This window comes from Colletes latitarsis, chromosome 9 (assembly GCF_051014445.1).
Source record: "Colletes latitarsis isolate SP2378_abdomen chromosome 9, iyColLati1, whole genome shotgun sequence".
Taxonomy (NCBI): Eukaryota; Metazoa; Arthropoda; class Insecta; order Hymenoptera; family Colletidae; genus Colletes; species Colletes latitarsis.
In genome coordinates, this window is record NC_135142.1 from 31856375 (window position 1) to 31883114 (window position 26740).

Here is a 26740-nt window from a genome sequence, read left to right on the forward strand (position 1 = left end):
GTTATCGATCCAGAAGCGACACTTTCAGAAAACGAGGGTGTAAAAATGCTCGTTCCAATTTCGAATTGACAGTGATTCCGATTCAATTGAACAGAGAATGCTTATCGTTGTTAAGCAACAATGTATCCGCGAGCTCAGGTATTATTCGTCGACCAACAGCTGAGCTCCGAATCTCGACGCGATTTGCAATCCAACCCCAACATTGATCCACGCGTGAAATTTATCAGAGTTAAGTCCATATTATTAAAAATATTTCAAAAATACTTTAACTCCAATTTTGCACGATTCTCCAAATTTGAAACCACTATTTCCCTGCGTCGAAGGATCAAAGAATGTACCAGGGTCGTGCGTGTATTGATTTCCCCGACGCGTTCCGGTCTTTTTCGTCGACATCTTGGTTCGAGCGTCCCTATCGACGAGCCCTACGCGGCGGTGTCTCGAAGCGGCGTAATTATGGTCCCCCTTTGCAAAGTTCCTCCCTCTGCCTCTCTCCCCCAGGAACCTGGAATCGATTCGATCCTGCTCCGGGCACGTATTTCGCTAATCGATGCGATTCGCGTACCGCACGGAATCTCAACTAGGAAGAATTCAGCCGTGCTCGATAATCGTCGCGTAATCGCCGATGGCCGGGTGAATTATTAACCCCTCGTCGCGAAATATTAACGCGCCGCGTGACGTTCTTCTAACGAGTTCCCTTGTTTTCCAGGTGGCGATAGCGGTACGCTGTGGGGGCTAAGGTGGCTGTCGCGGAGGCTGAAGCAGTGGCGAGGTTGGTGAAAATCGGCGCCGGGAGCGGACGATCCGGGCAGCGGTAGTGGTGGCGGAACGGCAGGGGTAGGTTTACTCATTTATAACAGTAAACCATTCTTCTCTTCACTAATTGTATAATTTTTCACTGCATGATCTTCTATCGATCTCATTTGTTACTTCGAACACTGTCTACATCTTGCGTTCGATACCGAATTATTTTCTAATTTCTAAGAGAAGCTCGAGACTCTTTCAAATCTTACTTCGTAAATTTTCTTCTTTTTTATTGACTCCACGAGTACTTGTAACTTGTAACGAGTCTAACTCGCCATTCTATACCAAGGGGTTAAGAATCATCACAGTAATCCTGTGCTCTAACGAGTATATCCCGTTCACCAAACAACAAATAAATAATTTCTCGATCGTACCATATCGTACGCTTAGGTTCACCACACGCGTTTCATTAGTCGATTCGAAACGGAGACTTTCGAGCAGCAGTTACGGGGAAAGTAGATCGAGTCCCGATTGAAAATAGCGGAATCGTCCGATAATATCGGTTTGGCCATCCCGAACGTCCGATATCCCTTTCCCTGGCTATCCGTCGAGGCAGTCGAGCCCTAAGGCGTCACGATCGTCGTTTTCTCGTCGACATTAGACCCTGGCAGACGTCGAACGAGCCCGCCAGGCCAGGGAAAGCCGGTTGCACGTTTCAGGCGTCGCTGAAGGGGGCATTCGCGGCGAGCAATCGAACTCTTATCGGACGATTGGAGCACGGTTCTCGGCGCTGGTAATCGGGTCGCGATAAGAATCGACGGATTAAACCGTTGGTAGGAGGTGGGGGTGGATCGATTAAGGCATTATCTCGCGGTATTATGCCGCGTTCGTGACTGTGTCGCTCGATTAACGCCGCGCGGATGGATAAAACGGAAAAGAAAAAGAGAACACGCTGGCCGAGACGCACGGTTATCGCGGCTCGAATTACGCCTGCATCGGGATTAAGTAGCCGTTGCTCGGTGCAAATTGAAAATACCGCGATCCGATAACGAGAGGGGACGCACCCTCTGCTATTTATCAGCGACACTGATTACCAGCCCCCGGGAAACGTGTAATTATATTCGAATACGCGATTACAGGAACCGCGGCGATTCATCGTGCGGCCCAATTGAAACGGAAACGCTTCGCTATCACTTTTTCTAATTGTTAATAAATCGTTGCTCGCGTGCCCGGGTCCGCCTCGCCGTTGCGTGCCCTTCGACCGTCGCTTGGAATCCTCCGACGAAGCTCGTAGGAAGATCTAATCGCGCCTAATTGAAAAAAGAACACAGCTTTTAACTCCGACGCGTCGTTTGTTTCGTTTTCTCCACCGGAAATAGAAATCGTTTTCGTTGTATCGTAACGTGTAGACGTTGGGAAATCGTACCAAGTATTTGCTAATTTCAGTTTTGTATTGGTAGTTCGAGAAGCGTCGTACGGAATTCCATTTCTCCGTGGTCAAAGGGTTGGTCTATCCCCCTTGAATTATTTACGCTCAGTCCACCGATCGAATCCTGGACTGCCTAAGCTGGATAACATGATCGTTTATGATTTACAGGTACTATGGGAGCGGGGGAATGGGGGGCGGAGGAGGGCTACAAGCCACGGACCTCCGGCGAAGGCTCGAGTCCCGGTGTTCAGGAAGCACTCTTCCCCAGAGCCCTCGTTCCTTAAGGCACGATGGCTCCTGCTCGACTCGCAGGAATACACGCGACCAGGAAGAAAGGTGAGCAACTATCGAATCCTTGCAATTTTTTAAATCTCAGTATTGAAATTACGATCTGTCATCGGTGGTTGGAAATCCCAAAAATACGATTTAAAGTGTTTCTTCGAATCACGTTATTACAAATGCGGAATTACAAAGATCTTTAACTTTGTTATTGCCTTAGTCTAAATTAATATCGTATAATATGTATAATTTTGTTTAAATTTGATCACGAAAAGAATAGAGTTGTATAATACCTTGTGAATATGAAAATGTGTTGATTTTAACATATAAGCTTTGATGACCTCGATGACCAGTGGCCTCATACTTGTTAAAACCCCCGTGTACGAGTAAACTTGAAACAACTAGAATCCCAGTTCGCGTTTTTGGTATTTCCTGTCGCTACGTATCTTTCGACAAACGGTTAAAGATTGTTTCCACGACAGGGTTGACTTGCAAGCGACCCTCGCTTCCGGTCAGCCCACGTGTACAGGTTCCCGGCCGTGCAGACGCCAAGAGGACGAAGAGAACGCAAACGAGAAATATGTGAGGCGCTCCAAAGGCGGAACCGGGCTGTTCGGTTCGCTGTACGGAAAGCTGCGGCTATCCGTCGGAAGGATCCTCAGCCATGGAGCCGAGGAGGAGGAGGGCGGCAACGGGAGGAGTCGTCGACTTCGATGGTGTCGCAGGGACTTCCGGTGGATCGCAGACGTGGCGACGAGGACCCTTCTCATCGGTATCGTGCTTTTCGTCACGCCAGGTGAGCCTTGATTTAGATTTCGCGCGCTCTGTCGGCGGTCATCTTGAATCGACTTTGCACAAACTATCTGCGAAACTGTTTAATCGTTTAAAATTCCGTCAGGCGACCAAAAATTCTGAAAAAATTCGGAAACGTGTACGCCCTCGAAGAGAATGTCCCTGATTTTGTTCATAATTTTTTGATCGATACGAGAAAAGAAACGGAGCTTGAACCGTGTCTACCCTAATAGTATCGTTACTGTGATCTATCAAGATAATAACGTGCGTGTTTTTTAGTGAATCTTCTATAAGAATCCAGTAGTAGATGTATAGTTTGGGCTCCGATGCTCGAGGACGCGTTTGTTTCATTACCGTTTTCCGGTTTCCCGGAGTTGTACATCAATTAGCAAGTCCCGCTACTCGGAACAAGTGTACCAGGTCACGATAATAGCTTTCCATCGTCTCTCAAGTACGATCGGTCGATCGATGCCGGATTCACCGTAGCGTGGCGTGGCTGGCTGCGCGTAGGTCAGAGACGTAATGACGTCGATTGAGATCGAGCGAAGGGTTTCCGTCAAGATACCTCTTGCGATTGCTGATACGTGTCCGCGTCAGAGTATACAATTACGCGAATGCTCGGTCGTTCACTCGTGCGTACCGCCATCGATCCCCGCGATTCCAAACGATGGAAACGCTTTCGTCAAACAACGCATAGAAATCGAATCGAATCGAATCTACGGTCGCGAATCAACCGCCTTAATCGGGGGGCAATCTGGATAAATCGAACCTCAATGCGTAACTCTTCGTTTTTAGGAGATCCCTTTTGTTTAATGAATCTTTAACTTAATTCGTAAAGAGGAAATCAATAATAGTAGAAAAAGAAATCAGCAATTGTAACTATTTTTTTTTCAAAGGGAACGAATGGTATGGCACTTGGCTCAGAGCTCACGACGCTACGCGATTCCTCACAGTTTTTTCCCCCCCGTTTGATTCTTTCAACGCGTCTGTCTTCGATGTGCTTGCCAACTGACGTTTCCTCGTGTTTTCCAACCGAACTCGATGCTCGTTTGTCACCGTGAGCGACGCACGCTCGCTACTGAACGAAATTTTAAAGAACTGTCGCGAGGAAAACGAATGGAACGTCGGTGAATGTCACGGAAAGTGACTTTCGGTTTTTTTTCATTCGTTTCCATGCTTGTTTGTTCGACGAGTCTCTTCGTCACGAAAAAGATACAAAAATTCGAGCAGACTCGTAAGAAGCATCGTTGATCGTAAAAATTTGAAAAGCGAAAAGAGAAACAGTATTTTTTTCTAATTATTCGTATCTCCGGAAACAAGAACTAATTTCAAAAGCAAACGATAAATTCCCACCGTTTCCGCGACGATTAAAAAATTTTTGGTCGGAAAGTTCGACCAGCGGCAGCAAAAAACGCGATACCGTCCGAATCAACGCCAGGCAGGCTCCAACAGCGAAGCTTGAAAAAAAAAAAAAAAATGAAAACAACCATGAAACCATACCATTATTTTCCCCGCACAAAGGTGCACTATTTTAACAGAAGCGGATTCAACGGCGCGTCGTCAAACGCGAATGTGCGTAGCTTTTTGCGTCCAAAGAACCAGAATGGTGTTGCAGGGGAATGCAATTGCTTTCAGAACGATGGCAGAAGGCTATACTGATTCCAGAAACTGGGACACGTGGCTCTTTTATAAGCGAAGATACGAACAATTGATACAAGAGAAAGTCCCCTCGCACTTGGTTGTTTTAATGGAACCTGTGCACTTTGTTTCACCTAAATCGATTTTTCAGATGTACAATTTCAAACTTCAGAGCCACGTATCGAAATATTCTCGAGTCCACTCTATTCTTTCCTCCCCGGTTTTCGAACAGACCAGCTCGCAGCCAGCGAATGTTAAAATGAAAATTAATTACGCGAGTATAATTACCATACAACTCATAAACGCAATAAGAATGATAAAACGAAGGAGCAATAAAAAGCAACGTTCACCGTGGAAACGTTTAAATAGCTGCTGGAATAAATCCCTAACATAAAATATGAAACGTCTCGTCGAGTGTTGCCATTTCAATGGTCCATACTTTAATTCTTTTATACGCTCGATGACAAGAGCGTACCTCGAAGAGAAAAGCGAATGGTTTTATTTAAGGAACAAGTGCAAATACACATTGCACTTGCATCGAACAAAACGTTTATATCGTCAAAAGACAGTTCTCCCCCCATTGTGGGATCCTTCTTCTTTCTTTACCTTTTCTAGAATGGTTCCGTGGTCCGACCAGCACGAAAGTATGTTGTAGTTCGCGGTTAATAAAGCACGGTCTCGAAACGTTAAATATTTTCCCGGGACACTCGAATACCTTTCGTGCAGTATTTCCGACGTGCCACGTTTATTTACTACTGTCTCGAACGAGCGTAAAAATCAGCGGCGCACTTAACCGATTTACCAGAACGAGATGAATAAACGGACGTCAATGTGTGCTCGGTTCAAAGGATGAATATTCTGTTTTTAATACGCGAGGCGCTCTTACGATGCTCGTTAGCCTCATCAACGTGGAACAATTTCATTAAAACTTCGTCTTCGTTTTCCCAGCGAGCTCGTTTCCCGCCCACCCGCTAATGACGCGTTCGCGGCCACAGAAAACTATGAATCGATGCAACTTACACTCGCATTGTGTCCATTTCGAGTTGGTAAACATTCGCGTTTCTCGTTTTAAAAACTGGCGAACAATCCTTCGAACTCGGTTAAAGTGCTCTTTTCGAGAGAAAGTTGTCCATTTTGATAAATAGTATTTTATCCGGGACTCTGTTGATATCTCAGTTCTCGCGATGTGAAGCTTTTCAACGTCCATTTTGTAAATTATTAATAACGTAAAAAGTAGTATTCTAATATACCCAGTTTCGCCGCTCGTTGTTTTAAAATATCAGAAAATTTGATCCGTACATAAACAATATACTTGATTAGCTTGCCCGTCAAAAGTGATATATTAGTGGCTAAAAGTGTCGTTGCATATTATGATCCGGGGTTCATAGTATATATACGCTTTATAAAACTGGCGGTCGTTAATCATTTCGTCATGAAAAGAGGTCGCGAGTGAAAAAAGTTTAAGAACCGCTGCTGTATGGATACTTCATAAGCGTTGTCCTGGCGCATAACCTACTTTCTTGCTGCCAAAAACCCTTACGAACTCTTGCATTTTTTTTCAATCTTCGACAGAAAAACTTGTACGATGCTCGAACTTCTCGTCTTTGGATTTTTGTAACTCTAATTAGAAATGTAAAAGTAGACGACTTCTTTTCCCCAAGTTGCAATAATTCCAAGATTTACGCGTTTGTTCATATTTCTGTGCTCGTATTTTCGAGGTACGGTGTACATCGTCGAAGCTCTGCGTCTCTTTGAGCAGCCATGGACGAGACGGTTTATCGTACGATGAATAGTATGTCTAGTTGTAACGACACTTATATTGCAGGGTCGTGATGCCATTCAACACGATCTCTTTGTAAGGCTGTACAATAACCCCACACACTATACAATTATCGTTCAAACAGTCACGTCAACCGAAATTGTATAACGTATCGTGCGATAAATCGTTACGCTTATTGACCCCTATCACAATCACAGTTATTTATTCCGATCCGTAACACCGTACATCGAGCTTCTGGATCGCTGAATGTACTACACACTTCGTCACTTATTACACCTCGTTATTTATATTTCTCTTTCTTCGACGTCCTACGAATTTTATTTGTATTTGATTATAGAAAAGACTGTCAGACTCGAACGATATTTATTTGGGAGGATTTAAGATTACCAGAAGTTTTCTCAAATTACGAATTGGTCAATTTTATTTCCTGGCGATTTCGCTGAATCGTCGTTGCCTAGACGATCTTTGATAAACCAGATACTCGGGCTGGTAAATTCCCGCGAAATTGGTAGCGTGGATTTCAATATTCGATTGTTTTGGCGGGTTGAATGCGCGCCACGCCGAATGCGCCTCTCCGAGCGCACCCCTATTGGGACCAGCAAACTTCGAACCCTTCTATCGCCTCTGCAATTCTAACACCCCGTACATCGAATACAATTCTACAAGATATATCGCCGAGGAATTCCCATCATCCATATTACCGGGTCTGCTTCGAGCCATATTGGTTCGAAACACTGTAACTTTCGACCACAGCTTCTATTAAATCCTTCCAGGTACGTGTATCGTCGAGAGTACAATATTGGACAAAAAAAAATAGAAATTTGCGATGGAATCATGTGGTTTAAAGAATGCAAAAGACAGGTACGGTCCAATTTCGTCTGAAGCTCGAAAGAAAAATAGGTGAAAAGTTATTCTATTAATATCGACGCGAAAGAAGACCTCTGTACCGGACATTGTTTCCATTACAATTGATTGCCAAGTAAAGTTCTGCTAGCGCCGCGAGGCGATCAATTCCGGGGGAAGATTGGTTCGCGAAGCGGATGAATTTATCGCGAAAATGGCCCCGGACATAAGTAGAAAGTTGAAATGGAGGCAGACACGGCGAGAAGAATGCCAGAGAGCGAGGAGATGGGAAGGAAAAAAGGAATCGCGAGCGAAATTAGCGAGAAAAGTTGTTTAATATAGAAAGTTCGGCCGAGACAGGGCGAAGGGTGGACGAGGGCGGGGGTGGCTGGCAAAAGACGGCCATTGTGATCGCCACTTACACGGCGAGTCGTCGTCTTCGTTTCGCCGGCAACTTTCCCAGTTAATGCCCGTAATTTATTTATTTCCCAATTATTTTCCGGCCCCTCTGAGAGTTTGCCGCACGCGAATCGCCCTTCGTCCCCCCTCCCTTTCCCTCTCCGTTCGCCGCGAATTTTTAAATCGATCCAGTCCGACGAATGGACTCGCTGGTGCACGCAATTTCCTTGAAAAGAACAGACTCGCTTACGACGCCTATTTTTTACTTACTTCGACTCCTAACTTTCCCGGAATCTTTACAAATTTCCACGTTCTTTGGTCGTGTTTTGATGTTTTTGTCAATTTTGTGATGGGAAATGTTTCATAATCGTAATCGGAGTGTTGTACAGAAGTAGCATGTGGGATTCAGATATGGATTGTATAGAAGAAAACTATAGTTTTCAAGTTATAGCGAATTCTGTGTTGGAATAATTCCCTCTAAAGATGAGAATAGTTGAACTAATTCCATTCAACTATTTATGAACAGAGCCCAGTATCTAACGTTGAATCTGTGAATACGTCAGGCATAGAAACGAGATAGAAATTCATAATTTCGTACGTTAAAGGGTTTATTGATAAAGAAGGGTAAACTTGGCTGACGCTTTGTTGCCGTCTGGCATATCGAGAGGGGAAAGACGTGAAATTACGTAAGCGATTGACATCTTCGACGAAAGTACGGTTGCCTCCGTAATGCGGCAAACTCGCGATCCCGGCGTCGTCGGTTGGCAAATTGCATTTCAGGCCGCGATTAAATTCCTCTCCGGATTGCAGAGGCCCGTGTCCGTGGAACGGCACATGGTGGCCATAAATTACGTCGCACACGAGGCATCCGCCGCGTGTTGGCGTCGAACGATTATGGTTTCTTCCTCGTAGCTGCGTTGAAAGCAGCCCAGATGGCAGGCGATGAAACGAGTTGCAAATGACGTTGTCCCGTCCCGGAGGGTACGTTGCCCTTGCTAAAGCCCGTTCCATACGGGGAGAGAACGCGCGACACGACCCGCGATCGATCGAGCCGTAGTCAAAAGAACCGTAGTCGACTGCTCGCGACGCCGGAGTCGAACGCGTCGGGACGCTTTCGTCGGCTCGGTGACCGATTAACCGCGAAGGTCGCGTAACGCGATGCACCGGCTAGCTTTCCAACGAGGTGGGGGAAGGATATATTTACCCGAGGAGCACATCCAATTACGGTAAATAATTAAAACCTACACTCGAGGCGAAAGTTAGCAAGGACGGTAGAATGCTCGTTAACCCCCGGTTAATTGCTTCGTCCGCGTCGTATCTCGCGTGTGCGACGGGCTTAAGCATCCACAGGCTCACCGACTATTTACCTTGCACGCGATACACGACTTACGAGCCGATGGAGTGCCTGCTTAATTTCACGGTTCGTCGCTACCTGAAAATTCGGCCCGAGATGAGAATCTTCTCGCGCCGCCTTGTTGTCCTCGACGTCTCCTCTGTCCCCGTAACCCTATCCTCTCTCGACCAGCCTATCGTGTGTCCCGCGACAACCAAACAATTTTATTTATTTCTGTAGAATACGGTCCAAATTGAGGGGTCTCGGATATTTTTATTCGAAACGCGACACTTTGTCATGAAAATAACTGAAAATTATGTAGGACTTGCATGGAAAACGACTTTAAGCACCTGCTGTTACTTTCCGAAGAAAAGATATAGCATCTTCAGATCTCCTCCGCCACTACATCCACAAGAAAACAGTTGCAACTCGTCCAACCAAACAACTTTTGTAGGAACATTTTTTTAATAACTACAACTCCTTACGAGATATCCTGCTATAAACAACACACCATTCATACACTTATTACATAATAATATCCTCCAATCAGATTTAATTAGCGAACAATATAGTGAGTAATAGTGTGTAAATTTCTTACAATTCTATGTTTCAAAATGACACCCCAATGGATATTTAGTACAATTTTACATTGAAACGGTTTCATCTGACCGGGGCAGAATGCTTTCATCGATCGAAGGACTATTGCGCGTCCAGAGCAAAACAACATTCTAGCTCTGGAGTAGAGTGGCCAGAGTTTCTCGAAAGGCGGTTGCATAATTTGCGGCTTCCTCGAGCCGTGGACTTTGCGATCGGGGTAGATCAGAGCGGTCCGGCGAGCCTTTTCTTTTTCTGGTAATTCCCCATCCTCCGGGGCGCCGATGCACGCGTACGAGCGTGATTTCAGAGGCTCGCGGAGTCATTGTTCCGCGGACGAAGACAATTTCCACGGCGCTTTCACGCTCCAGCGAGCCCCCTTTGGAGAGTCTCATTTAGTTTTTTGGGCGGTCGCCCGCATCGCACGCCCCCGGGGCCGTCGCGTCCGTCGTTCCCTCGGATTTTTCCGCTTTTTCGACGCCGGAACTCTCGGCGTGTTGATAAACGGGCCATGTGAAAGGCTCGAACACGGTCAAACGCGGCCTCCGTTTCGATCCCTATTGATTCCTTGTTTGTCTTCTGCTGGACTATTCCTGTTTCGAACAATCGTCATTTTCCATTTTGGCCCTTTCGTTTGTTTCGCGCCTTCATTTACCATACAAAGAACGAAAACCGTAAAAATTCCTGTATTTATCTCGCAAACTTTATTTTAATCGATCAAAAATAATACTTAAGTGGATTCTGTATCTCAACTCATTTTATTTAACGTTGATTTTTACCAAATTGGTAAATGCAAATCAACTTTCCTTCAAAGCATTTAAAAAATAATGAACTGAGATTATATTAGTATTAGTTTAAACTTGTGGAGGGCCGCGGCTTAAGGGTTAATGTTTGAAAGAGAGTCCTTACGAAGCGTTTTCAAATTTCGCGTCGTTGCAGGGAAAGATTTAACGATTCGTCGGGATAACAGTTTCGCTAATTGTGCCCCGACCCTTCGACCCGGGGCTCGCGAACCTGTTTTTCGCGATAACGAGGTGACCGCGGTGCGTAAACACGCCCCCACTCCCGCGCCAGGCTGAAAGTTTAATGACGGTTGACAATAAAAACAGTTGTTCGAGAGACCGGGGGCCACTCCTAGCTAGGGTGATCGTGATAATGGTACAGAAGCGCTCGTTGGGCGTTCCTACGTTCGAATTATTATGCAGAATGCGTGCGGGGGTCGCCGTAAGAGGGTTAAAGCGGCGCAGAAACGGCGGTAAACTCGTTTCCCGCAACCTCGATAATTTGCTTCTGTTATTAGCGACGCTGACGGACCCCTGCGTTTCTCCTTGCCGCAGGAATCGGATTTCGCGATTTGGACAATCGATTTGATATTTACGACAGATTTTCGCTAATAAATTCAACGATCATGCACAGGGGGTGAGGAGTAGTACAGTGGAACTCGAAGTAATTTCGACCAGTTTATTACGCGTTCGCTGATTACTGCCCCAAAACTGGACAGTCAAAATTCTGTTTAACGTTTGGGGGAAAACATACCGCCGATATAATTTACGACGATGGAAAGTTTAGAACGAAAGTTTGATCGTCAACCAAACTCTGCATCACAGTTTGATACAGTGGTCGATCAATTTTCCATCAAAACTACTTGCAAGCGAATGAGTCTACTACACGTACACTAGTCTCTCTCTAGGAAAATATAGAATATATAATGTTCCAAAAAGAACGATCGACACAAAGAATTTGATTTTATTTTCTAGATTATAGTTTAATTTGGGAATTCGTTGGTGTATTCGATATTTTTATCCGGATAAGAATTTCAGCCGTTTCCGCGACAGACGACGCATACTCGCAGCCGTGTGTTTGGGGATTTATTACAGGCCCTTTGTCGCCCACGCGTGCGGAAAGGGACGTCATAAACCTGTCGTATTCGTACGCGACGCGAGTCAAAGGGAATAGGTATCAAAGTCAGATCCATTATTCGAATGGATCGCCTCGCGTCGGCGACCCTCGTTTCTCTCGACGCGACGACGATATTTCCATGGTTTTCGCGGATGTTTCTGCCCTTTGATGCGAACTCGCGTCTACGCAGGATGTATTTTACCCCCTGGAAAGACACAGCCAGTCTTCGCGTTTCAAACAATCGTACAGAATTGTCTCTGAAAAAGAGATCGTTAAACAACATCGCCTTTACCGTTCCAAAAAATTAAATTTACAGTGACACAATTACGATACAACACGATAACAGCGATCGAATATATCCAGTAGATTTTCAGGAATCTAAAGTTTCTGGATATTCGAGAATGAACACGGTTTTTAAAGCCGCCGTGGCTCGAGCAATTTTTAAACTTCTAAAACTAGGATATTCCTAAACTTTCGGTACGTGTAAACAAAAAAGTCGGTTCTCCGAGCCCCCAAAAAACGGGAACTCTTTAGCTCGGGCGTTTAGCCTCGACTCTTCTTCGGCTACGTGGAAAACATCGTCGGGCTTTGCTCGGTGGTTCGATTACTTCCATCGAATTTGCAGCGAGACTTTTGCTCGCGTAACTGCCGACCGACTCTCCGCGGGGAGAGTTGGAAAAATACGGGGACCGGAAGTTGCCTTCGTAAATCACAAAGTTCGACCCCGGTGCCGGCCAGGCTCGCGGAAAAGTTGAGGACGCGCGCGAAACCCGACCCGGAGACTTTTGCAAAATATCTATCGGTCGTCATATTCAAACTTCTCGCGAATTAGGCGTGAGAGAACTTTCGAATTCGTTCGTCGCCCCTTTTTCCCCCTTTCTCCGCAAACTAAGGCTGAGGACCATTGATCGACTCGTCTTGCATTTACATTTACCCTCCACGGTTCCAGTATTCGTACAACTAATTATTTCAATCATGGTCTACGATGTCTTTGAAAATAAATGAAAGTTTGTGTTATTTTGTAGCTAATTACTTTCTACAAAACACCCTTACATTTCCCATCGGTCTCAATTATATATAATAACATTCTATAATCGTAAAACACGGCAGTTTTTCGTAAAATTTATATCAATGTGTACGATCGGAAACTCTCTGCCAGGGGTCGTACAACTTTGTCCAAGATTCGTGGATGATTTGTGCAAAGTACGAGCGAAGGAACGAAGTTGATAGAGAAGAATGGCCGGAGGAATAAAGGTGTTTCGAATGGTGTGTTTCAGGTCTCTGTCACCAAGACGCGGTGCACATTACGGCAATCCTGGGGGAGAGCGTTGTCTTCAACTGTCACGTAGAGTTCCCCGGTGAGCACCCAGTGCCCTACGTTCTCCAATGGGAGAAGAAGGTAGGCGACACGGTACGATATCGGACGACACCCTCTGCTCTCTATATCCGTGAGTTAAATACGTGGGCCCCGCTCGAAGAGGAGTCGCGATCTGGTATCAGCGATCGAACGAAAATCGAAATCGAAATCGAGATCGCGAGGATACACGGTCCATTTATTCATTATTTTTTTACATATGAAACGAAATGTGCTCTGCTATATGTGGACAACTCTTTCGCTGAAGCTTCAGACTTATCAAGATCGTGACTGCAAATAGCGAGACTTCAGTGTCCACCATCAAAGTATTCCCTATTGGTAGTCGATGTATCCTGTCTTTTTCTAAATACATACTCCGAACCGTGCCAAGTCCCCTTCGTATTTCGTCTTCGTTCCGAGGACGAAAAAGTCACGTCCAAATTACGGAAATGGGGAGTTTTCATGGTCCCTGGAAGGAAGACGGAGATCAAAGGGCGGAGATTTGGCACAGTTGAAGAGAGCCAGGACGGGACGAGTACCGAAAAGGACTTTAAGGAGTTCTGACAATGGCGGAATCGCCAAAGGAACTACTTCGAGAGAAATAATAGCCACCGAAGTCTCAAATTAGTCGCTTTTCGCGATTGCGCTTTGGTCGAAAAATATTTCTCGAGGTCCCCGTTTATTTTTACACCAGGGACCTACGGATACATTATTTTTTGCCGATGGTCGCGATGCGCGAGAGGGCGGAACGGGTCGATTACGAACAACAAGTTTAAATCGTGACGCGCGACTCCACCCGGTTTGAGAATATTTCGGGTTGATCGAATTGGAAATCCACCGAAATCGTCGACTTGGTTCGCTGCCGCGGCTTCTTTTTAATTTCCCCCGGTCGAACATTGCGTAATCGAGAACTGGAGCGTGAAACCGGCCGGCGGGTGGAGGCGACAGAAAGAGTCTAGCGTACGGATGAATGGTGCTCTCGTGTGAGCCGCGCGATCGAATCTTCCGCCCTCCCGACGCCCACCCCTTCGCCTGCCCCCACCTCCCTCCTTCGCGTCGTTGCTCTTTTTATCGTTTCCTCTGCCAGCGACAGACACGGTCACTGGCCGACCTGCGCGGCGATGTGTCTATTTACGAGTGCCCCTCTTCGCTACAGACTGTTTCAATTTTCAAACCGCGACACGGTATCCTGGCCTTTTGGCGCGGCCCCGTTCCCCCTGTTACGCATCGTTCGCGATGAAAGATTCTAATCGTCCGCTGGTGTGTCAGAAACGTTCGATCCCTCTGTCCTTTGAAGCTGGATAGCAACGGCCAATCGTAATCGACTCGGGGGCTTTCAGTCACGAATTTCTACCGAAAAATAAACATTTCTTTTTTTTTAGACTGATTCCTCGTCGGGAAAACGAAGCAAAAATTGTAGAAAAAACTCTTTTTTCGCGAGGCTTCGTTTTTTAGAAAATTAGTTTAGAATACGAGCGACAAATTTTGATTAAATTCGTATAAACAATAAAAATTTGGTGAGTTTTTTTTTTTTTTTTTTGGTAGATTTATTCTTCGTGGGAAAAGGAAGCGAAAATGTAGGGAAAAGTTTTTTCGTACGGGGCTTCGTTTTCGAGAAAATTGATAGTGAATACTGGCCGGTGTTCGCGTCGGATTATATCTACGACTCGACTACTGAGATTGACTGTTTCTATTGGTATTGGCGTTAGGAAATGTTGATGGCAGTATTATTCACGTTAGTATCTTGCAGTTGATTGGATTCTAGCGAAATAATATCGTATCGACGCCAATGGAAGTAGATATCACCGTCAACAATCCGACGCAGTAGTTTAGTCGTACGCGAGGTCAGGCGTCCCAAATGAATTTTCAAACTCGATTTTCTCGAAAACGGAGGCTGGTATGAAAAAACTTTATTACACCTTTTCGACTTAGTTTTTAATAGAGAATAAGCCTACGTAATCTTTGCACCAGCGGACGAAGAGAAAAGAAGCGCCAGTGAAGGAGGTGTCAAATATTTTTGTTTCCTTTATCTACCTGTGATTTAGAATCGAATAACAGTGTGATCCCTTTGTTCGAGAATTTTATTTGTTAGGAATTTATTCGAAGGGGACCTGCAGTTAATAGCTACTCCCGCACCATCTGGAGTTTTATCTCTTTAGAGATAAGCAACACTGCCACTCAAAAGTCTCGAGACAATTACTAACTTATACAGAGATTAGACGTTTCTTAAAACCGGTGCAATTATAAACCTCTGCGAAAATATTCGTGAAAAGAAGTTGGATAAGGTCCTTAAATTGAACCTTCAAAAGTAGCAGTAAATAGAAGAGAGGAATAATTTTTATAAAACACATCTGTTAACAACAAGTGAACAGAAAATACAGAATGTTCGACCACCCCTGGGAATAATTTTATTGAGAGATTCTAGAGGCCAAAATAAGACGAAAATCAAAAATACCAATTTGTTGATTAAGATACACGAATTTTTTCTCGAAAATGCACAATAAATGTCTCTATTTCTCGTTCAACGTTTCGACTATAGTTTGAGGACCTCTTTGCGTAAAGTTGTATGGAAAGCAAGGCTTGTTCTGAGACTTTTGGAGGGCAGGGTAGGGCCTCCAGGTGCGCTGGGCTCGTCATCCGGTCGCTGGCGGTGAAATCCGCCGGCGTAGGATTTATGGTCGCCAGGCCCGAAGAGTCGAAACGGGCTCGATGGCGATACTCGATCGTTAAAACGACGCGGTAGCCTCGGGTCGGGTGGTTTACTCGTTCGCGTGGGCGCGTCCTGCGCGGGATCGCGTCGTTTTATCGCGGCGAGTGCTACGGAGACACGCTGATACCAGAAGCGAAGCAAACGGGGGACGACCGAGCGGGGCCCCGTGGGCACACATTACGTTCTTAAAGCATTGCAATGATTGTCGACGATACTGTGAATTGGCTTACGTATTGTTTATTCGACAATTTGTACGCTTCAGTGCTTTTACGTTACATTTTTTTTTTCGTTCGCGTTTTGTACAATCCTCGTTTCGGTTGGAATCGGCGGCGAACGGGACACGCCTCTCGTTCCCATCCGGAGCGACTAACATATTTCGTTGGCTTCCCGCTCGCGTAGCGTACAGTAACTATTATGTACAACAGTTGTTTTCACGATATACATATATATATATATATATCTATTTTGTATACGTATGTATCTGATCCGGACTGGAGAGGGCAGAGCACGTTTTTCTACGTCGATCAACGAAGTCATCCGATCACACGTTCTCTCAGCCAGCAACGTTTCCTTCCGATTCGATCGATTCACTCGCGCCTACGGTTTCTCTCTCATTCACACTCTGAACCCATCGTCACGCCATCGTTCACCCTCTGCAACCCAAATCGTATCGATTTTAAAACAAATTTATACGAACCATCGATAAATTTCGATTTATTCCAACTGTAGCCACTCTGGTGTAAAAAATTACAAATTGTATACAGATTGTTCGAAAATCCAGATGATATTCAGTGGTTACGGAGGGTGAAACGTCAGCGAGGGGTGCAACGTTCGCAGCGTCGCTAGACCATTTCGTTCGAATCAACTGACCGCGATTCCGAATGGAAATTTCCACCGATCCCAAACCGTCTTCGTTTCTTCTCGACGCTGCGATCCACGTACCCTTCCCCTCCCCCTCCTATCGGGTCCCTTTTCACGCGGGAGAGTTCGTTGCACCGTTTCGAGAGAGAGGAACGCCAGTTTCTCGTCTCGCGTTCGTCAAACCTACCTAGCGATCGACAACAATTTTTCTCTCCCTTCTACGCTCCCCATGGCAATCTATGAGATCTGTAAGAACGTTTCTAAATGTCTAGAAAAATCTCGCTCCGAGGAGCGTTCACACGTTACCGTCCTCTCGATCGGTGAGCTCCATCGAATCCATAATGTTCGTCGCAAACTTTTATTCCTTAATTGAATTTCTTCGCCAAGTCGAAAATGAGAGGCGTCCATCCGTTGCTTCCAAATTAAAAATCAAATTACATACTCAACCTATTGTTAGATAAAATCCAGTAAAATTTAACAACGTCAGAAGGTTCACCCTAGTACTTTCTAATATCTCCGATAATGATAATACTTATGACAGTAGTGCATTTTTACATTTATTCTACGCATTGTAACGTACATTTTTCACATCACTCGTGTAGGAAAGTTTCAATAAAAATGCCCCATCGTTAATGCGTTGACAAATAATTCGAGTCTTTATCAGAAATTGTAGAATCGAGCTCGCCGATCGCGTGGGGGGGTGACTTTCGGGGTAGTGCACTTCCCCTTCCTCTCGGAGGCGGAAAATCAGAAAATCACGTCTCTGTCTCTCTAACCTCTGGTGCTTTTTGCATGACACGCGGGCGCCGGCGGCTCCGCGGATCCTCGGAAGGGACGACGGCGCGATTCTTCGCGACCTCTGACCCACGCTCGCGAATTCTCCTCGCGCGTACACGCGTGGAAGTTTTAATCAACGGGTCCCTGCCGGCGATCCCAGAGCTCGCACGCGAGCACGACCGCGAACCTAACACGCCACAAGACGAATGGTCTCTCGTATCGTCGGCGCACCATTAAAAAATAATAGCTGTGCTCGGCGATGCTTTATCTCGTTGTCGTTGCGAGACAGTCGCGACCTGCATGCCTCCCAACTCCCCTAGCTTACTGAGGACTAATTCACGTGTTACGTGCGAACGTACGAGGCGTCGCGACGCGTCCCGATACGCCTCGTGGCCTAACCCTTCGATCGTCGATAGAATTTCCACAAAAAGGCACGAAATCTTCGTGTCCGAACGATTTAAAAGTATTTTAAAAAACAACGTCGTTTTCTATTAAATTGGATTAGAATACGAGCGACAAATTTTGATTAAATTCGTATAAAAAATAAAAATTTGGTGAGTTTTTTTTTTTTTTTTGGTAGATTTATTCTTCGTGGGAAAAGGAAGCGAAAATGTAGGGAAAAGTTTTTTCGTACGGGGCTTCGTTTTCGAGAAAATTGATAGTGAATACTCGCCGGTGTTCGCGTCGGAGTATATCTACAGCTCGACTACTGAGATTGACTGTTTCTATTGGTATTGGCGTTAGGAAATGTTGATGGCAGTATTATTCACGTTAGTATCTTGCAATTGATTGGATTCTAGCGAAATAATATCGTATCGATGCCAGTGGAAGTAGATATCACCGTCAACAGCCGGACGCAGTAGTTTAGTCGTACGCGAGGTCATACGTCCCAAATGAATTTTCAAACTCGATTTTCTCGAAAACGGAGGCTGGTATGAAAAAACTTCATTACACCTTTTCGACTTAGTTTTCGATGGAGAATAAGCCTACGTAATCGTTGCACCGGTGAACGAAATAATATCTATATTATTAAATATCTTGTTAAACATCGAGTGTTCGCGATCGAAGTGGTATCAAATAGTTTGATTTTCTTCATCTACTCGTGAATTAGAATCGAGAATCTTAATTATCGATCTATGGCTACCAGTGTTGGGGTCTCGACACTCGATTTCCGTAAAATTCAACGGGACGGTTCGAGCGCGTGAGTTTTCCAGCGGCAAACAAAACGCGAAGCGAGTTCGTCGCGCCTAGCTACACCGGATTTCGAGACGATTACTGGCTCCCCGTCGATCGGTGGAAACGCATTAACCGTGAATTCAATATTGACTCGGCAAACCTGCGTATCCATCGTCGTGTAATTAATTAATCGATCAATCGATTCCGCGGGACAATACTGTGATTGCCGCAGTGACAATCGCATCCGTTTCCGCGCGCCGGGTTTCTCTTATATAACGATCGACAGCCACGCTCGCGAGCGCGCAACCGCGATCACCGACTTCCTGTGCGATCGCAGTTCCGTCCGAGGACCAAGTCGATATAAATTGATTGCGAGTATAATGGCGTCATTGTTCGGTTATCATTAGCGGGCTCGTCTCCGCGACCCTTCCGACCGACGATATTTTTCTTGATGGAGACCCTCGCCACCGGAAGTGCTGCCTTTGTTCGCCGATTACGGTGACGGGAGGCCACTCCGGGGACAAATTAAGCGCGAATGACGGTTGCAAACGACTGGTTTGGAGTTTGCACGATTTTTTGAAAAATTAATCTGTTCAAATCAAGTACACTCTACATTGTAAAGCAGTTTGAAGTGGCGCGAAGACGATAAACAGATACCTGAATCGTAAAAATACCCATAAATTGATTTATTTATAATCTAAACGTTCACGGGGAGGAATAATTCACGACTCGTATCGATCACGGCAACCACCTAACAATAAATCGACCTCCGCCGTTTGACCGGAGCGAAAATAATTTCGTTTCGAGAATTAAACGGGTTCGCGTATTTTTCCCCACGCAAAATACAAAAGGCTTTGAGAACACGCTGTTCGTTTGCAAAATACAGGTTGATGCGGGCGCCGCTACAAAAACGCGATATAAACGTCGATCATTGCGAGACTGAAACGAACAAGAATTTTAAATATTTTTTATTACGTGCGAATAACGAACGAAGCAACAAACTGGAGGACGATCTAATTATTTTTCTAAGAAAAGTCCAGACAGAAGCGCAATTAATTGCAACGTCGCGTCGAGCCACTCGAGAAAAGAGATCCAAGGATCGTTCCTTCCTACGAGAACGGAGCCGGAAATCTCGAGCGTCGAAACGATGCGCCGTTGCCATTTCCATTTCCAGGCGATCCGCGCGACAGCGGCCACGGGCGTAGGAGGGGGCGGGCTGTTTTCTTTTTTATGCGCGCATAAATCACGCGGGGAGCCCCGGGGCTTACGAACCGTTTCTCCCTTGCCCCTCGATTCACCCCGTGCCACTGCGGCTGACAACTAATTTCTCTTCCCGTCCGACTTTTTCCACAGCCGAGCCGCGGACGCCGCTCGCGACCGCTTTTCGCGCGCCTCTTCCACCTATTTCCGGCCTGCATTAGGTCCCCGTCATCCGTTCCTCCCACTCCCTCCTTAAATCCAATTTAAACGTTATTTTTCAACCGATATCCCATAGTTCGCATCGTTCGACGCTCTGGAATCAACAAGGACAAAATTCTTAACTTAGCAAGGAAACAAACCGTTTGCATTAGGCATTAGAGTCTCCCAAAACGTGTTAAGATATCGTCTCGAACCGATTTCCTCGTTTCCCATCGCGTTCGAAAACAAGAAACTCGACGCGTGAGCAATCATCGAGGCTTTCGAGTGGACGTAACGTAACAAGCGTCACAGTGTTTAATTGCTCGGCGTTTATCTAAATGATATTCTCGTTTCGACTAATGGGAACACGGGGAACGGGTACTCGATCTCACGCAGAGCTTGTTTCCCAGACAACGTCTTAGAATGTCCCGAAATGCGCCTCCGAATTGCGAGGTACGAGGCGACTGCTCGCTGAAACGTTAATTAACAGGAAATTCGGGGTGTCGATGGGAGTCTGCTATTTTAGGAAAGGTGTGTCGAATTCACACCGTGATCATTCACGAACAAATAAGAAAATAAATCATTGCCCCATGTCTCTAGTTGATTTTAAAATTATTCAGAAGCATACAAGTACCATTGATTCGATTTAGTAGAAATTTGCTTAATTTTAGTATATTCTACTGTTTTCTGTTTTGCAGTAATATTCTTGTGCCACCCCCGACTTGAACGGGTACCCATCACGTTGAAACAAATGTTTATCCGCGGGTAATTTGCGTACGCGTCTGTTTGCGCCATCGAGCGTGTTTAGGCGGGGAGCGATCAAAAAGAGTCGAATTGGGGTGTTTGAACGAATCGGGGTTGCACTTCACGCGTGAACCCGAAAAGCGAACTTCCGCTAGGAAGATTTACATCCGGTAGCGTTGGTCTCGTCGGATTCGCGGTTTTATCGTTTCGGAAAAATATCGCGCGAATTTCAGCCACACTGCAGAGTCAGGTGAAACAAAAACTTTTTAATTAAAAACTCTACACATTCAAACAAAGAGAAGCAGAATTGCTTCTCGGTATGGTTAACATAGTCAAACTCATATTTGCTCGAGAGTAAACTTGCACTTTATTAAAAATACTCTACAAGCTATCTGTTAACACATTACCAACGGGAAACGAGAATTCTCGTTTTACGACAAGCGTGTGTTTTTCTAAAAATTTCTCCGATAACACAAGAAAAAGATTCTAATATTATCCGCATATAACTCCTGAATTGTTGAAGGAATTCTGTATCGTTAAAATCACCCGTCGTTAATGCGTTGATTAAGACGTGTTTACTATTCTACCATATATTGCCGAATTATAGCCAATGAAAAAATAGTTTCCCTCCTCTGGAGGACCACAGCAGCCCCCGAAAGTTTGAAATCGGAATTTTTGCGGCTCGTCGAGGTTGATGGAAAGGGTCGAGGGGGTTGCAGCGTAAATTCGAGGTCGACGAGCGACCAATTAAGGCAGACGCGGAAGAACGATTGGCCACGCGCGTTGGAATTGCCAAAGAAGCGAGAGGGGGAGGAAGAATGGACGAAGAAAATAAATAAACGTTCGCGGAAAAATGTGTTAATGCCCGAGGGTGGGGTGCAACAGAGCGCGGGTAACGAGGCGAGTTTCTCTTCCTGTTCGTCGCGCTCTTTTATTTTCCAAAGGGGTCGAGAGACGTTTGGGGGTGGGGAGTGGAAAGGGGATGACCAGTTGACGGACCGTTGGGAAGGGTGGACGTTTCAGTCGCGAGGGAGAGACCGCCGGACGGCGCAGAGTGTAGCGTAATTTAATGAAACAAATGGAGACAGGAGTCAACTGCGCGAACACGGAACGACCAGAGTGGGAATGAAAGAAACAAAGTCGCAAGAGGGTGGCTGGGAAAGGGGATGGACACGTAGGGAGATCTGGGGGCTGACACGTTGACCGTTATGGTGGCCATTGCGACCATCGCCAAAGTTTTCAATAGTGATGGTCTTTCGATCATATTTCTACACACCCCCGAGGCAATAATTATGCACACGGAGCATTTTACCCGCCCACCCTAATCCAAATACCCGGAGGATACTAAAAAAATAGTGAGTTGAAAAATTAATCCCTTAAACGTCCCTCGACAGTCGAATCTTTCGTTGCAATAAACACTGAGCTTAGTGATGATTAAAAATTTTAGTTACTCTGTTTCAAACATGAAGATTGGTTTTTATTCGGGGATTGTAAAGGAATTTCCTCCACTCCGGGGATCCCGTAACAGAAAAGGGCTCGATATTGCGAGGGTTAATCTAAAATATGTCCAAAGTAATCTCCCCGCGGCGGCGGTAAATTCCCTGAAACGCGTAACGATAAATTGTAACGTTCTTTCGATTACTTCCGGTATAAGCACACGCCCCATTTGTTCGTTGATTCATGGAACGTGGCGGACGTAATGGACAAGTGCAATGGTCAGCGCGGTCCGAAACACTTGACACCGTTAAATTTTCTTTTTGCCGGGGAACCGAAAGGAAATGTTCCCTGCGAAGGGACGTCCACTTCGGGGAAACGTGGAGCAACGAGCAAATGGAATTTACACTGCACCGACGCCGGGAAGGGGCTGAAACAACGTTGCTGTCTCTCGTTAAGCGTTGAATTGAAAATATTTCCACCATGCTTCTTGCCACAAACAGTTATTTCGAAGTTCTTTTAAAACAAAAATTCACTCGAACCATTATTTTTTCCATTTATTAACACGAATGATATTTTTACAGTCGAGGTAGAGAACAGTGCTCATACATAAACAATCTAATATAGAAATACGCATACACAAAATAAAATTGATGTCGAGACTCGTAACTTATTCAACACTTTGACTGCCACGTTATCCATATATGGGTGACGAGAACTTTTGCACTGGAACTAAAACGATTAAATCTCTTTTCTTACTCGATATGACCAGCTAAAAAATTCACCGAGTCTCTAGATCCGTTTTTATCTGGTAAAATCTCAGATCCTGAGAATCCTGGAGCTCACGTTGGGCAGGTTCATAGTCGCGCGACACTCCGGTACGCGCCTCGACGGATAAAAAGAGGAACTCTGTCCGCTCGCAATTGAATTTCTCTCGGCGTTTCCGCTCGGGAAGACATTCTGTCCTGGAAACCTGACTCCTGGTCCCTGTCCCATCGCCCAGCCCCTCGAGGAACACCCTCTTTTCGTAGAGGTTTGGCGAAAGTTGCCCGCAACCTGGCAGGTTTCCCATCCGAGGTCCCGAATATTTTCTTCCCTCGTTGCTCCCTCGGCGTCGTCCTCGTTGTGTCCGCAACGAGGAATAAAAACCCTGGGTCCGGCGACTTTGTGGCGTCCTTTTTTCGTCCCGGCGCCGCGGGGTTAATTATCCCCTCCCCCCTCTCCTCTCCGACAGCGTAAACAACAAGGAAATGCAAATCCCGGCGACTCCGGCTATTGGGGCGAGTGGAAGTCGTTCGAGCACCAGTCGGTAATTAGGTTTTTTCTCCAAGAACTGGAGGAAATTTTACTTCGTTATTACTATTCATCCTAACACTTTCTGAGTTTTGTTTCTGGAGAAATTCGTAAGTTTGGGGAAATACAGGGTGCCTCATAGCGTGTGGGACTTGCTTTAGAAACTAGATTTTACACGACGTGGAAAAGAAATTTTTCATAAAATCGAAACATTATTTATTGTCCCCATGGAACTCGAATATTGGAACCGGCTCGATATTAGGCTCGAGCTCATCCCCTCCTCGATCCATCGCCCTAACGACACGTTGGAAGTAATCGATGGGCTCCGTTAAATCTTTCGCGTCTCTGGTTCGAGATCGAGCGATTCTTGCCAGAAAACAAAGGGCGTAACCGTTTGGTAAAAGCACGGTGACAGAACCGCTCCGGATATCGAGTTCCAGGGACATTCGAGCTAGGAGGGTGGCTTAAGGGGTGGATATGTCCTGCAGCCCTACGTGCACGGAAGGAATGGAGATGAGGAATAGCTCGGGGCCAGCGACGTCGGGTGCCAAAGCACATCCCTCCACGTACGTTCGTTGAACATGGCCCGCGGCGTGGTTTATGTAATGTAAAGCTGCCCGCGCGGGGGTGGTCTACTATTTTTAAGCTGTCCTATTTTTAAGCCAACTACAGGTTAACCGGCTAACGTACAATCGATAACGCGAGAGAGCAGCAGCGTTTCTCAAAGCGCCGCATCGACGACCGCAAAACCTTCTCCGCGAGGAATTTTTCCCCAAACCAAGCCGTAAGAATTTATATTCCGCGTTGCTCGGGACCATCGATCTCGTCCAGCAGACCTACGAGCGTTCACGACGCTTTTACGCCTCGATCGCTGATTTTTAAGACCCTTTGCAATTCGAAAATCTCCAACGCATATTTATCTAGGATTTATTTTACAGCATAATCACATATATTTTCCCCCGTTTATTTTTACCAAAAATTAGAAACTACCTCTCATGGTTATTTCTATAAAATGTCCTTCGGTTTTTGGGAACGGCGAACGAGATCAGGCTTCGTAGAATTCAATTTAAAAGTCGGTAAACCTGTCCGCGAAAATCTACGTATATATTTCCGAAAGTTTTCATTAAAAGAAAATTCCAATAATTACGTAATTATTCGCTGTCCCCGGTGGGGATCCCCTCCCTTTAATTGCTTCGGAGTTTCGAACTTTCGATTATCTCGTACTTCCGTCGGTCGCGTTCGAGCAAGGACCATCGTCCCGGCGATCTCAAAGCGGTCCAGCGTCTCGCGACGGATTACGAAGAAAATTTAAATTGTACCGCCGTTGGACAACTTTCGATAACTTGCACCGGAGGGGGGGACTTTATTACGTCGCTTATAAAATTAATTCCGCCTCGAACCACTCCTCTCTGCGCCGTAACAAGATTTCCTCGTCGCGCGTCCGCGGCGGAACAGGCTTCTCTGACCGTGCACCGAACCGAATTTACATTCCCCGCCTGCGGAAGATCGAACTCGAACCGATCTGCATATTAACAAGAACCGACGTCCTTCTTTTATGCGTTTCGAAGTTCCGCGCGGAAAGACGCTCCTCGAACATTCGCGTTCCCTATTAATTGCGAATTATCCGGGACTTCCGGCGCCGCTGCGGTACATTCGGAGCGGAAAATTGCTTCCACGTCGACGATTCTTCGTTTTTACCGAATAGAAGTAACTCGGGAGGCTAGAAAATTTCGGTTGAAGATTTTCTCGAAAACGAGGACTTTCGGTGCCATTTTATAATTCTCGAATCTCGTCTGGTTTCGAGCCCCAGAAATCGGTAAAAATATTAACCGAAAGTACTAATTCCTAATTCTAATTAAAGGCTTTGCTTCGGTTTTGGAAGTCGAGGCGTCGCCTCGGCGCATGAATATGAAATAATTTCTGGAAGCTTGCATGCGTCAAGCGTAACATGCAAATGATTATTTACGGCGCAGCTCGAGGGTTCCACGAAATATTTACAGCACGGTTCTTTGTCGTTGAACGTTGTCTACAGAGAGGTGGCCTAGCAGCGCGACAACTTCTATTTAAACATACAATGCTCTCCAGCAACGTGTCAGAGTCTCTGGCTCCCGCGACCCTAAATCGTTCCCAGCGACGCAGGGGCGTGTTACCGTACGGGGTTAGGAGGTCTACATGCATAATGCAGAGCGCACGGAGGCCGAGTTGAACTACTCAACTGTGTCAGGGTTAAACCCCTACCTCGACGCTCGATTCCACGTGCGGATTCCAGCCTGGAGTCCCTCCCCCTCCCCGCGTTCTGGTCGTTTCTGTTTCGCCTGCATCGCGAGTTCAGGGCTTCGCGGCTCGTTATGTTCGCTAATTGGCGGCTTCGTCCTCCCTTTTCCAGCATTGTTGCTATTAATGCTGCCCCTCGAGATTGGGGGCCGCCTAACGAGATAATTAGTGGGACCTGACCCGCGAAACCTGTTTCATCGATGCTTCCGCTCGAAATCGAGACGAAACGCGATCCATTCGAACGATCATAGCGACAGCAATCCTCGCCTGATTTCGACATCTGGCCAGTAGAATGGGTCGACGTTTAGTCAAACTCGAGGCTCCAGAGTAGAAATTATTATTCACACTCAAAGATCGTCGATATTATAATAATTTTAGATTGTTATTCGCCTTGAATATCGTTCTTAGTTACTATTCGATTATTGATACTTCAATATTTCTGTTTAACCAGTGTCGTTTGAGGTGGCGCGCAAGTAGAAATGGTCGACGCGAAGTCAGACTGAAGGCTTCCAGTAGAACTGTTCGAATAATTCATTACTGATATATTTTACGAATATTCCCATTAGACAAGCTTCGAATGTTATTATTTATACTGCTGTTCAAGCGCGATTACCAACCGTGCCAGTGAATTATCCGAAGAAACGTATGAAACCATTAACCCGACGATAAGGACAAGTCGAGTTCGCGAAGCGTGGGTGCAATGAAATTCATCGAGAAACTTGGCTCTCCCGTTGTCGTCGTTTCACAACACTGATCCTCCTTGTATTGCAAACCCTTTCCGAGGTACTTGGCGTATTAGTTCCTCCCTGTGTCGTTGCGTTAATTGTTCTCCCGCGAGAGCTGTGTCCTCGTAATAAGTTCTCGCGGAATCGACGAAGTTGCGGCGTTAACCAAGAGAGTTTCACGAAATTCCGTCGTTTAATTAGACTGTAACCCGGCTTCCACGAAGAGCTGGCGAGAATTATCTGAACGCACTCCGGCAAAGAAAGCCT

The 26740-nt window shown here is 45.8% G+C and overlaps 1 protein-coding gene across 14 annotated transcripts in view; it reads left to right on the forward strand.

Annotated features, from left to right (window-relative positions):
• Positions 1 to 26740, forward strand: part of LOC143345635 (protein turtle) — a 93304-nt gene that overhangs the window by 24880 nt on the left and 41684 nt on the right. For 10 of the 14 annotated variants that reach the window (XM_076772988.1, XM_076772985.1, XM_076772981.1 and 7 more), the window contains exons 2-5: positions 707 to 834; positions 2339 to 2506; positions 2932 to 3245; positions 13005 to 13138. In XM_076772988.1, coding sequence (XP_076629103.1) covers positions 2358 to 2506; positions 2932 to 3245; positions 13005 to 13138 — 597 coding nt within the window. In that variant the 5' untranslated portion in view covers positions 707 to 834; positions 2339 to 2357. Of the gene's footprint in view, positions 1 to 706; positions 835 to 2338; positions 2507 to 2931; positions 3246 to 13004; positions 13176 to 26740 lie in introns of those variants that run through there. The other 4 variants (XM_076772987.1, XM_076772984.1, XM_076772992.1 and 1 more) reach the window with 2 other exon arrangements.